We start from the raw sequence: 13,191 nt of genomic DNA on the forward strand, positions 1-13,191 counted from the left end.
TGAGGAACTGAACCATTAATTTCAGAAATCCTTGCCGCCAGCATGACTCAGCGAAATTCAGCGCCTAACCACTCTATTGTAAATAGTTATACATTTCCAGAACAAAGAGAGGCTCCTCTTTTCAGGGCAGTTGCATGGGAGTACGGCTCTCTGGGCCATGTGTTTTTTTTTTTTTTTTTTTAACGTGGGAGGTGGAGGGAGCGTCACCATGTGAAACGTTTTAAAGGAGATCATAGAAGCAGCAGCGCCCCTGAAAAAGAATGGATTAGTCAGCAGAGGCAGGCTCTTCGCCCTCGCATGCTACGACAGCGGAGAGCGCAATTTCCTCCCTTTTTTCCAAGTGTGACTTAGTGGCGTCTTCTAATGACTCCAGGAGAAACTACTCGCAAGATGGCGACAGTAGAACTGCCACCTTAATGATGGCAATACTGCTCGTGTGAATGTGCTGAACTCGTTTGGAATTTTGCCAGGTCGCTCCACAGTGCAGGGGCTACGTGTACTTGACCTGTGTCGACAGTACTTCACTGACAGGGCTGCGAAGCAGGCAACAAAGAAGGCCCGCCAGGCCGGACGTCTCACCTCAAAAAGAAAAAGCGATATTGGTGATGAATATATGGCTGGTGCTTTGTCCTTTGATTGGCAGTTATTTTTTTTTGTGGTGCTTTTGAAATAAAGCATATTTTCCACTTTAAACACAATTATCTCAAAATACGCTTTTGTAATTATCTACTTTTTTCTCAACAACCACTGTATCTAGAAACATAAATTTCAGTCAGTATTTAGAGAATGTGCCAGAGAATATACTGAAACAGAATTATTCTTCTTTGAGAAAGCACTTTCTAAACACGACATCCGATAGTGATTAATGAGTGATAATTAGGTACTTGAAGTAAAAGAGTTACAAAAAATTAGCATTAAAAGTTTCAGGGATGAGTCTGCTTCAGTAAAAAGAGGAATCTCTTATAATCACAATGATAGTAAAATAATTACTGTAACTTTTATGGTTATGGAGAAAAAGGTACACAAAGTTTGCCTAAAATACATGGCGGGTTATAAAGCTTACCCTGACTCAATTGGCAGCTCCCATCACAGTTCTACTTGCTTGTTTGTAGAATTCCCCTCCGAAAGAGAAATATGCTGCGTTAGGGCAGAACTCTTTCAGACGGCAAAGTTCACCGGCGCCGACGTTCGTCCTTTCGCTGAGGTACTCATCTTCCTCCAGGGCGGTTCGGGCAACTGAGATCGCGAGGGGTACAAGCATACTCGTGAACAAAGAAACGACATCGAATGACACGAAGCTCTCGTAGCTGCTGATTGTCACCCCTGAAATATGATGAACAAAATGGGTGGCATTTCTCAGATGTGTGGTTGTCTTCCCCACTAGCGGTGATAGGGTCCTGTTCATACAGCATGAAGTGGGGATGTTCTGAAGTCAATTATCGGGCGTAATGGTCCCCGGTTTATGGATCTTTGGAAGGCCATGAAGTACCTATGCCGAACCGTTGCTGCAGATGAGGCTTAGTAGAGCGTTCTTTACTGTGGGTGGTTTTTAAAAATGTCACCTAATAGCTTGTTTAGCCCCCATTGAATCCTGGTCGAAGGGTCTTTTTGTTCAGAAGGCATTTACCTTGTTGCCATGAGATTTTTCAATCAAATTGAACAGCTCCAATTACCTTTTTTTTTTTTTTTTGCTGGCATGATGGTTATAGTTGGGCCTTTTCAGAATTCTTGAAAACTGCTTGTTCAGGTTTTGTTAGGTTCTCCCGTGGTCGTGCTGGTAGCTTCAGTAGGATTCCAATGGCTTTGAGCCTTACGTCGTCTCTTGCCTCGCTGTCTATGCCTCGTATGCCATCTTCACCAGCTGCAACAATCTGTGGCAGAGGTGACGGAGTTGTGTTGAAATTGTGTTTTTTTAGACAGAACGCTTGCCTAATGCTCCAATAATTGTCTTCATGAGAAATTCATGACACTTTTGGTGGTTTTATTTTTGTTCATGGGCTCTTGGCAGCTTTTCAATGCGGCGAGTTTACCGTTTAAGGATTTTTGCTCTCAGACTAGCCAAATCTGAGATGTATCAACCAGAAGAACCACCTCTCCTTCATGAAGTGCTAGGACCTGAACGTGATACCACACAGCTTACGTCTCAAGTGCCTCACACGCCAGAAGGAAACAATATCAAGGCACAAGCCAAATTCTGCTTAGTGAAAGCCCCTGTGCACGAATTCTACAACATCATCAGGAAGAAAGAACTTCACTTAAACTTTGCCGCAGCAGAAAACTCAGCAAAAAACGATTGATTAATTCACTGCTTGATATGTGGGGTTCACCATCCCAAAACTACCATATGATTATGAGAGACGTCATAGTGGAGGGCTCCAGAAATTTCGACCACCTAGGGTTCTTTTACGTGCACCTAAATCGGAGCACACGGGCCTTCAGCATTTTCGCCTCCATCGAAAATGCAGCTGCCGCTGCCGGGATTGGATCTCGCGACCTGCAGGTCAGCAGCCGAGTACCTTAGCCACTAGACCACCACGGCGGGGGACTCAGCAAGGAATGAGTCACTGTCATTGTAAACAGCAACGCTTCCGACACAGAGAAGCTCCCGCTGCTGGTCATTGAGAAATCGAGACACCCTCAATGTTTCTGATTGATTGATATGTGGGGTTTAACGTCCCAAAACCACTATATGATTATGAGAGACGCCGTAGTGGAGGGCTCCGGAAATTTCGACCACCTGGGTTCTTTAACGTGCACCCAAATCTGAGCACACAGGCCTACAACATTTCCGCCTCCATCGGAAATGCAGCCGCCACAGCCGGAATTCGAACCCGTGACCTGCGGGTCAGCAGCCGAGTACCTTAGCCACTAGACCACCGCGGTGGGGGCCCTCAATGTTTCTAAAAAAAAAAAAAAAATATTTGCCTGTCTGGTAAAAAGCCAATACAAAGACATGGGTCACACATAAGTTGTTTGAAGAGTATGTCTAAAAAACGACCCGAAAATCTGAATCGTAGACGTCCAAGGTCCGTCTGTTTGACGACAACTGTACTGCCCACACGTCAATCAGCTGTCTGAAAGCCATTAAGCTAGCACACCTGCCGCTGAATACACTAGCATTCTGCAGCTGATGCACTAAGGTATCAAGAATTTGAAGGTGGTGTATCATTCACACATACTGCAGTGCATGTTGCTGTTCAGAGTCAGATGAAACACAATGTTGACTGATGTCAGCCGTGAGCATGCTTGCTGATGCCTGGAAGGCAGTGTCCGCAGTGTCCGCAGGCACGATCAGCAACTGCTTCCAGCAAGCTGGATTGACATTAAGTAGTGAGCCCGACAGTGCAGCTGAAGAACCCGACAATGAAACTGAAGAGCTGGACCTGCCGCTCTGCGCAACTAGCTCAAGTGCGGACGTTACTAACGACCTGCTAGGCTGCGGTAAGCAGATTCCTGACACAGTTACATTTGAAGATTTCGGAAATGTCGACAGTGCTGTGTCGTCGTGTGCCGGATTGAATGATGATGACATAATTGAGCAGGTTCTGCAACCACCAAACAGAGATTCCAAATTTGATGATGGTGACGTAACCATGTGCTCAGGAGGCGTCCCATGCAGACCTGTCTCGAGCTCTCGCTGTTCTTTCGCCATCGTACAGCGAGCGTACCACACTGGCAGAGATACAGGTGGACTTGGTTGCACGTAAGCGGGAGTGCATGCAGCAATACATCAACAGCTTTTTCCAGCCACCGGGCCACTGAGCACCAATAAAAGTTCTTTTTTTTTTCTTACGCATTTGTTTTTTTTTTTACGGATTAATTTTTTAGGACATTCGATGATTCGGGCTCAAGTTCCCTGTGGAGTTGGAATTATCAGTTGTCGATTGTAGGAGCATACTAATGCTTCAACACAGGGGTCTCAAACTCACCTAAGCCAGCAGGTCGCACCCATGCAAGTTAGTCCTGCAAGGGCCATGAAAGTGAAGAAAGTAGGAGGGGAGGGGTGTATAAATTATAATAATTGTTTGGGTTTAACATCCCAAAATCAGAATATGATTATAGAGACGCTGCAGTGGACGACTCCAGAAATTTAGACCACCAGAGGTTCTTTCAACATGCACCTAAATCTAGGCACGCAGGCCTCAAGTACTTTTGCCTCCATCAAAAAAGTGGCTGCCGCAACTGCAATTCGATCCCACGACCTGCAGGTCAGCAATAAGCCCCATAACCACTAGACCACCATGGCATGTGGGCATATGAATTCTCAGCAATGTTGCCATTTAAAAAAACTTTTCCGAATCTCATATAATGATGGTCATTTCTGAAGCAGATTAGGTGCCCTGACTAACCTCTAAAATGGCCAAAATCTGCACACAGATATTAAATATAGTTTTTGTTTCTAACACATGGTGACTACATGGGTGCCTCAGGAAAATAATACTTTAGACCAGTCCTGCCTGTGTAGCTCGCGAACATGCATATTTATTCAGAAAATAAAAAAAGCTAAGGCGAACTCAGTCAAGTGCTGGCCGTGGAAGTAAGAGGTTCGCGGGCCGTATGTTTGAGACCCCTTATTTCACACGTTTTTATTATCACTTTGACAGTTCGAGTTAGTCTGCAGTGAATGTATATTTAATTAATTTTGTACACTTTTCGAAGCCGAGCATGTCTGACATCGTGATCTACCACGAGTTTTGTCGGAGTACATTGCGCAGAGCCACACGAAACTGTAACAGCCTGGAAAATGAATTTTCCAAACACCTAGTTTTTGTACATTTTGTTACATATATGACTTTTTAGTAATGTTTGATTGCTCTTTTAATAATGACTTCGGCATTGTTCTCCCCAACATTCTAAGAACCTTCTCCTCTGAGAGACAAGGTTTGAATTTCACCCATGAATTGACAAAGGACAACCATAGTTAGTTAAGATATTCAATTACATTTCACCAATGGCGACATTTGTTGGCCGTATAATCTGAGATTCAACAAAAGCCTACTAACTTTCATGACTGAACATTTTGAACCTGCAAGACCGTGACACGATTATGTCTAGCTGCCTTTCTGCCTTCCAATGCCCTTGTGCCCATATAGCATCATCGAGCTATTGGTGGCTGTTAATTAGTAGCACGTCCGAAAGCCTGCTTAATGAATTCAGAGAAACCATTGACCAAAAACCACCTTTCGTCTTATTTCACAAGGTCACACAAGGTCACACAACGTGAGGGATTCTCATCGTTTTCTCGGCGCCTTGCAAGCTTAAACATGTGTGCCCACTTTTGACTGTCATGCAAGAAGAACCATCAGATGAAGTTCACTAGCAGCATTTGTAACGTTACCCACAAGATACCTCTCGCCAACTAGCCCTGCACACAAGCCTAGATAGAGATGGTATCAGCTATTTTGGCACCGATATCGTTTACTCCCACACGAACAAGGTGCTCATAAAAACATTATATGATCCGTATAAAATATGCATACCTTATCAAACATATTCAAAAATTTTTTCAAAACCAGAACCACTGCAAGACGTTCCGCCACCATGCAGTCAGGTCAACATCTGTCAAAGCCTCAAGAAATCTGTAGGACCTGCTGTTTCTGCTAGACTATTTGTGGCACCTATTTATCATATTCTTTTGAAATTAAAATGTGCAACCATTTTGAATCTGCTATTATGATTTGCCATGCTCTCAATAGTACAACAGACTGCAGAAAAATTATTTTAGTACACTTACTTTTAAAAAATGCCTGCAACACTTACCGGCACACTTGAAGCACTCAACGTGAAAGTAGCGATCTTGAACACGTAGTGCATTCCCTGAGCACTTCTTTTTGCAAAGTTCACACACCACTTTCCCTGCAAGAGAAGAAACAGACGTTGCAGTTTCTCAAACTATCATAGGAAAGAGATGTCTCCATAAGCATATCAGATGAGGCAGAAAACACTTGGTTACCACTTGCTGCAACACTGATGACTTCCGTTTTCTACAGAATAATTGGTGCTGTCAATAACTAGTGTAACGGCAACAGGGCTGGATAAAAATGTTTGCTCTGCCTAAAACATGCATGTGTTCTAACAAAAAATATCATGATGCGTTTATAACTTAGTGGTGCATGGGTCAGGTCTGGTCAAATAGTGCAAAAAAAATTGTTTTACATGCAACATCATTGAGAATGGGAAGGTGGTGCCATACTCATACGTCAGGAGCAACGCTGTGGAAGCTAGGCAACAAGTTCAGTCAGCAAAATGTCTTCATTACTCCTCCTTAGCCTGATTAGTTACGGCGGCATGCTGCTAGAGCTAATCACACACAGGCGAGAAATTTATGCTTCCAGTAGAACCTATAGATGATGAGGCTTGCTTCTAAGGTACAATGCACGTTCATGTGCCTAAAAACAAAAAGAATCACATTACAGGTAGTAAATTTCTTTAGCTATTTCTGCTGCGAGAAGTCCTGCTAGCTTCGTTTAGTTGTAGCAGATGTATGAAACAGAGCATACGGCCGCCTAAAAATTAACCACTTCAGAATATACACTACACCTGATGTATTCATTCTAGGGTGTGTACACATAGGCACAAGAAAAGTCAAGACACCGATTAACAACCATAGGTAGGCAAAGAAATCTTAACTTACTCAACAAATATCAATTGCTCTAAGCACTCACTAGGGCTCACACTCACCAAAATTTTTCTCAGCCAGACTCACTCAAACAGATACTATCGAAGGGACCAGCAACCAATTTTTACGGTACCTATATTCTTCAGCACAATAGAAAGTTTACCAGTCAGAGTGGCTAATGACAGAATGGTAACGTGGAATACGTCGTGAAACATTTGTAATCAAAATTTCTCTATCTGCAGTGAATATAAAGTCATATATACATGTGACAAGATATGCTGTAAATAGTGAGCAAGATAGCGGTTCGTGTTCGAGCGCAGCGGTTGACTGCGCATGCATGCACTCCACGTGCATATGCCACACTTCGACTTGGTTCGCTGGAAGCCGCGAAGGCAGCGCCGCTTGTCATCATACAACTCCTTTTACCTCACAAGCAACACAGAATTGAAAGGGGCTGGATATAATACACATACTCTAATTTTAAGGAATCATACGGATGACAGTATCAATCTACACGACTACGCACAGCAAAGTTATCGACTCCATATTCCATAAACCCAGCTTCAAGGCTCTTCTGCGAGGCTGCACAATAACGGTTTTTGTTACATTTAAGGACTATTTAAAAAATGAAAGATCCTAGTCATAATTAGAACAGAATGCTGGAATCAGCCACTATATCTCACGGTCTTTTCATTCCTAATAGGACCCATTCACACGTTCTCACCAGTTCTCGGTATTTTTAAGCATGACTAACTCAGACTCCGACTCCAGGCTTTACCAGAGTCCGAGTGAGTGAACTGATGATTCTGTTAGGTTTTTCAGTCTTTGTGGCAAAGCTTTTTATTGCCAGTACCACAAGTAATCGGTGTTCTACATAATTTCTTTATATCTTGTACCTTCAAATATGTGTTATAAATATGTGTTATAAGGGTTCAATCCAGTAAGGACATTGATGAAACGCTCTACTCGCACGAGATATCTTTATCAAGAACTCCTCCTGAAAGATCATGTGAGGGAACATTATGGCGCCCCTACTTTTTGACTCATGCCTTGGATCAGCAAATATTAGGAAGCGCATTGTTGAGACAGATGTTGAAAGATTTGAGTACAAACTTAAGCTGATGTAACGCTGATAGTAATGCTGATGATGGGTAGATAGGACCATGGGTCAGCAATCAAAGGTGGAGCCTACTCAGATCCACTCACAAAATGTTTTTTGCCCATAGGCCTCACTCAGACTACCCAATATTTACCTCAGCCAGTATCTATCACACTCAACTGGACTCACTCTGACTCGCGGCCCCATTTGAGTCTAAGTGATTTGACTCATGAGTTTGCAGACCTATGAAACAACTGGTGCACAACCGTGGAAAACAAAGAAGGCATGAAAACTTGACAGTGCATGCCCATGCAATATAAATCTGGCACAGTTCCATGAAACACTCAAAGGAGCACTGACAAAAACTCTGCACCTTGTTTTTTTTCTCCTTGATAGATTGTTTGAATCTTTTGTTACCGCACGAAAATGGTTAATTTTCATATGTCTCGGGACGATCGTTTATGCCAGTTCAAAGAGTACTTCAGCACGTATTGCAGCACACAAAATTTTTTGCAATGAAATGCTCTTTCTAAAAAATATATGTTGTAGAGCCACAAAAAAATTTTGGAATGAATAAAAATGTGAAGCGTGTACTTTTTGGTTGCCAGCTGGTAAACAGTGCAATAAAAAACACTATATGTAAAAAAATATTAAAAACAAAGAAAATTCAGAACATAGATTTTGAAGAAAAATGACCCAAGAACAGTACAAAAATAATAATATTCTACAAAAAGTTTTTATTCACATGGTCAAAGAAAACCAGAACAGATGTGCTGCTTAACCCTCTATTTCATGAATTATGAAAAGTCATTTTAAAATTATTTTTCAGCTTTTATTATTGATTGAATGTGAACCTAAACATGTACAAAAATTTTCAGAGTTTTAATGGCTGTATTAATAAAGATACAGCATTGTGCCAAGTATGGCACACCATGAAGATGACGGAGCAGTCTTGCTGCCATAGGCAAAAAACATAGCATCGTGTAAGGTGATTTTTCTAGCGTGATGAGTAAAATGAAATTAATTAGTAGTTAGCTGCGTTCAGGCACATATAATTGTTACACCTCCTGCACCTTACTGACGACTTCTTTGTGCAAGATGGCCGCTTACATCTTTGTCTCTTCCGATAAAATTCTGGCCAGTGGCCGACTTTGTCAGATCGGACATCTTTGGGGGGCATGGTTGCAGCCAGCCCCTTGCTTTTCTGGCTTGAACCTTGAATTCCATGTCTTTCTTAGAAGGCCTTTCTGGTCGCTTGTTGGGTAGGCACTTGTTGTGAGAGGTAAGACATTCTGCAATTTCAGTTTCCATTTGAGACTGCGGTAGTAATTTTTTCTTCCCAAGCTGCTCCTGTACCCTCTTGTACCGTAACCATGCTGCTACCATCGATAAGTCTAACATAAGAGTAAAAATTCGAACATGCTACTTCTTCGACCTGATACGCATGCGGTATAGTCCAAACAGCGAGTCCAGCAGGTTGACTCCGCCTATATGTCTGTTGTAGGCTTTACTACACTGGGACAATCATTCTAACGATACTTCTTGACTAAAGTAAATCAGCGCTTAGTCTTTTGGCCTGGATCTTTCCCAACAAAGCTAGACAGAAATGATACGGCACGGTTGTAGTACTAATGCACATACATTAACTCCAAATCATCTATCCTTATTGTTAGTTCCTCTGAAGCACCATGTCATTTCAGTTCCTTTTCGCTTCTCAGGCAGCAGTTTGGTAGACAATTGGCCCTCAAAGTGCCTAGCCACAAAATTGCATCTTGTGAAAGAGTGACCTGTGATGATGTGGACGCATTCGTTGTGCTTTCGTGCTAGACCTTTACCACATAACACTTACATTCCTTCCCGCGCAATTTCCTACTATATGCAACATGGTAAATGCTAGTTTGCGGTGCTCAGCCGCAGTTTTGGAGGAAATTGAATAATCTAAGCTCAAAGGCTACGCATTACATATATTTGTTTTGCATTTTACTGGACAAACGGCACCATGATACCAATTTTGTCTTTCAAGTTCATACTGTGCCAAATTTGGCACGCACCGATATTGAGTTCTGTGGTGTAGTTGCGGAAAAACTTCAGAGAACTAATAAAAAGCTTGAATTTATGAGATCACAAAGTATGCCAAAATATTTTTTCTGTGTTTGTGAGGTAAAAATGTTCATAAAAAATACCAATTTCCTGTGTTTGCCTTCTCCGAGTTGCACGACACATTGCAAAATGCACTTGTCTCTATTTCGCTTATCATTCAAGAGATATGAAATTACTTGCAAATCATAAAAGTGCATAACTGCGAATTACTCTAACGATAGCACATTCTCAAGTGGATAGCCCCCATCCGTACGAAAAAAATGGTAAATGATATGTGCCAAATACGGGACGCCATGCAATAAAGGGTTATTTGCTCGAGCCATGCGATGAAGCATTGCCTCGTTTTTCATTAGACACAAGTGAACTCGTATACATTTCTCTCTCAATAAATTTGTTTTCTTGGGATAAGAGCCTTCAGGTGTTCCAATACAGATAGATTCCAGTGATGTGAATAGTCTCTCAATAAATCAGCTGTCTACTGAACTTTGTTATTTCGTCCAGCATCATTTCTGTCCATGAGCCACCTTTCTCCACCTAGAGGATATATCATCCAAGCTTTTTTCTTAGCATTTTGCATATCATACTATAAAAAGAGCAACATCACAGTATGGGAATTGAGGCTAGCCCGCTGCCTTTGTGCGGGCATTGCCGCCTTTTCTGCCATTCTCGTGTCCAGACATCACTCCCCTCCCCCACTGTCTGCCCCGCTGGGAGAGCGAGGAGTGACGCTTAACCCCTCTCACGTGTGACGATAGTTATAGCGCGAGAACCAAAGGGCGACACACAGACAAGAAGGACACGAAGGACACAAGCGCTAACTTCCAACTGAGTTTATTACGCAGAGCACAAAAATATATAGAGGAGACAGTAACCATGTGACAAAAACCATATGGCACAAAGAGCAAAACATGAGTAAGGGAAAAACAAAAACAAAAGCACAGAAAAAAGCAAAGAAAAGTCTATAAGGAAACGAAACAGAAAAGTAAAAATGATATAACTACTCGCGCGCACCGAAACCTTCGAGGAACCTTAGTTCCTTCTCCGACAGAGACACGGAGGGTTTGCTTAATGCAGGACACCTGTTCGCGTGCCATCTGCGCGACCTCGACAGTGGCTCGGGTGCACTCATCTTTGTGCTTGTACAGCGTCGCTGTGTCCTTCAAAAGGGGCACACGCTTGCACTCAGTGCAATACAAGAAAACAATCTTGTCCCGTTTTTAACATTGTTAGCGTGTTCTCTCAGCCGATCGTTCAGACACCTTTCGGTTGTTCCGACATAACAAGCTCTGCATGAAAGGGGGGTCCTGTAGACAACTTCCCGGGAGCATGCCGCATACCTGTTTCTATGTTGAACTCTGCATTCCGTTGATGACTGCGTTTTCAGGGGGTTTGTAGATTTGGTCAGGCTGAATAATTTGAACGGTGCCGAGAACAGGACACGAACTCCAACTCGTTTTCAGATTTTCTTGAGCCTGTGTAATATCTGGTGTTTGTATGAAATCACGGCTATCCTTTCACACTCTGTATTCGTGTTGCTCGGATTCTGTCGCTGCCTCTGCTCTGCCTTATTAGTCCGCAGGATAGTCTCAGCAACGGAAGCGATAAACGCCTCGGGGAAACCCGAAGCCTTAAGCCGGGAAATTCGCTTTGAAGTCGCAGAGATATTGTGGGCACACGACTCATTTAAGGCATTCTCAAGACAGGTTCGTGCTATGCCTTGCTTAACTAACTTGTTGTGAGCAGAAGAAAAAGGAAGTAAAGGTTTCTGCGCACGTGGTTCATAACATCAACAGATGTGCTGTGAGCTAAAAAACAGTTTTAAATCCAAAAAGCGTAACTTGCCATTCTCGGGCATTTCATGTGTCAACATAAGAGGCTTTAAACAATCTTCAAACACGCCTATCGTTTGAGTCGCAATCGAGTGGAACATAGAAGGGTTACAATTTAGAAGAAACAAGAAATCAGCCACGTATTTGAATACTTTGGCGACATGCGAGCCTTCTAACTTTTTCTGCAGTTTTTTTGCCCATTTTTGCCAATAGAAGATAACTGAGTAGAGGTGCTATGCATGAGCCGATTGAAACACCCTTTATCTGCAAATAAATGCAAGCCTTCCATTGAACGAAAGTAGAGGTAAGGTACAACAAAACCAGGTCAAGAAAATCTCGCGCACTGGTGCCAGTTTTTAATTGGAAGTTCAATCCCCCGAAGGTTTCTATGTGATCCCTTATACATTCTAATACCTCATCGTGAGGCAGGGAGTAGTATAGGTCCTTTATGTCAATTGAAAATCTGAAAAGATTAGATTGATTTGACTGTTTGAAAAATTCTATCAGTGCTTGTGAGTTTTTGATCAAAAATGGGTCATTAATCTTTAGAAACTTTAGATGGGTATGAATAAACAAGCCTAGTTGCTTTTGCCACGCACCACTTTCTGTCACAATGGCCCGGAAGCGCATGTCAACCTTATGCGTTTTGGAAAAAAAAAATGCTGAGCCCATTTTGTCACTTTTGCTAATATGCTGGGCTAAGTGTTTCAACTCTAGTTTACGACACATTTCCTTGGCTTGCGTTTTTACTCTATCTAGACGAATGTCGGTACAACATTTGAAAACAGAGCGGATAGCTGTGACCGCCTTTTGTAGGTACAAGCAATTACGAAGAACGGCGAAACCACCCTTCTTATCTGACGGCACGACACAAAGTTCATTGTCTCTCGGAAACTTGGTCGTCTTCCGCACCGGAAGGCTAATGCTGGTAGGCTTACCCCAGAGGGGCACGTCGACGCCTTCTGAGATGCATCTGTCCAAATCCTCTGGTGAAGCGCAGCCAGCGACAGAGCGAACCATTGAAAGAAGCTCGGGTGCGGACCTCTCTCGGTCGACGGCGAGCTTCGGACCTAGGGGAAGAGTGTTGTGGACGTAGTCTGGGAGGACGACGTCACTGCATGAGTGGACCACACCTGATTGCCGGGGCTTGGTTGGGCACTGCGCACGAAGGCTAGTGAGCTCACGTGACCACAAGCTGTTTGCAATGTGTTGGATTCGGTCGCAGTACTCTCGCCATTTTCTTTTCTTCACTCCCGTTGTAAGATATGTTTGTTGAAGCTGGACATACAGGGTGGCCTGGTATGTGCGCTTTTGTCGGTGCCATTCTGAACGAAGAATTTTGCACACCCATATTCCATGGCCGATAGAGGAGTGGTAACCTCCAAACAAGGCTTTAACGTCCAGAGGGAGCTGCTTGGTGCGAATGCAGAAGGTAAAGGTGCGCGCACGGCAAATGGAGAGTGAGATGAGGGTTACGAGGACTGAATGATGAAGAGAAACACACGAAAAAGAGCCCGAATAACTAGAAATGTAACTTAGAAGTG

General features: G+C 43.0%; 1 protein-coding gene across 2 annotated transcripts in view; it reads right to left on the reverse strand.

Moving 5' to 3' along the window:
- Unc-115a (actin binding LIM protein Uncoordinated 115a) overlaps positions 1–13,191 on the reverse strand; it is a 424,168-nt gene that overhangs the window by 355,298 nt on the left and 55,679 nt on the right. For both annotated transcript variants that reach the window (XM_037426516.2, XM_037426515.2), the window contains exon 2: positions 5,761–5,856. In XM_037426516.2, coding sequence (XP_037282413.1) covers positions 5,761–5,856 — 96 coding nt within the window. The remainder of the gene's footprint in view (positions 1–5,760; positions 5,857–13,191) is intronic.

Source organism: Rhipicephalus microplus, chromosome X (genome assembly GCF_043290135.1).
Source record: "Rhipicephalus microplus isolate Deutch F79 chromosome X, USDA_Rmic, whole genome shotgun sequence".
Lineage (NCBI taxonomy): Eukaryota > Metazoa > Arthropoda > Arachnida > Ixodida > Ixodidae > Rhipicephalus > Rhipicephalus microplus.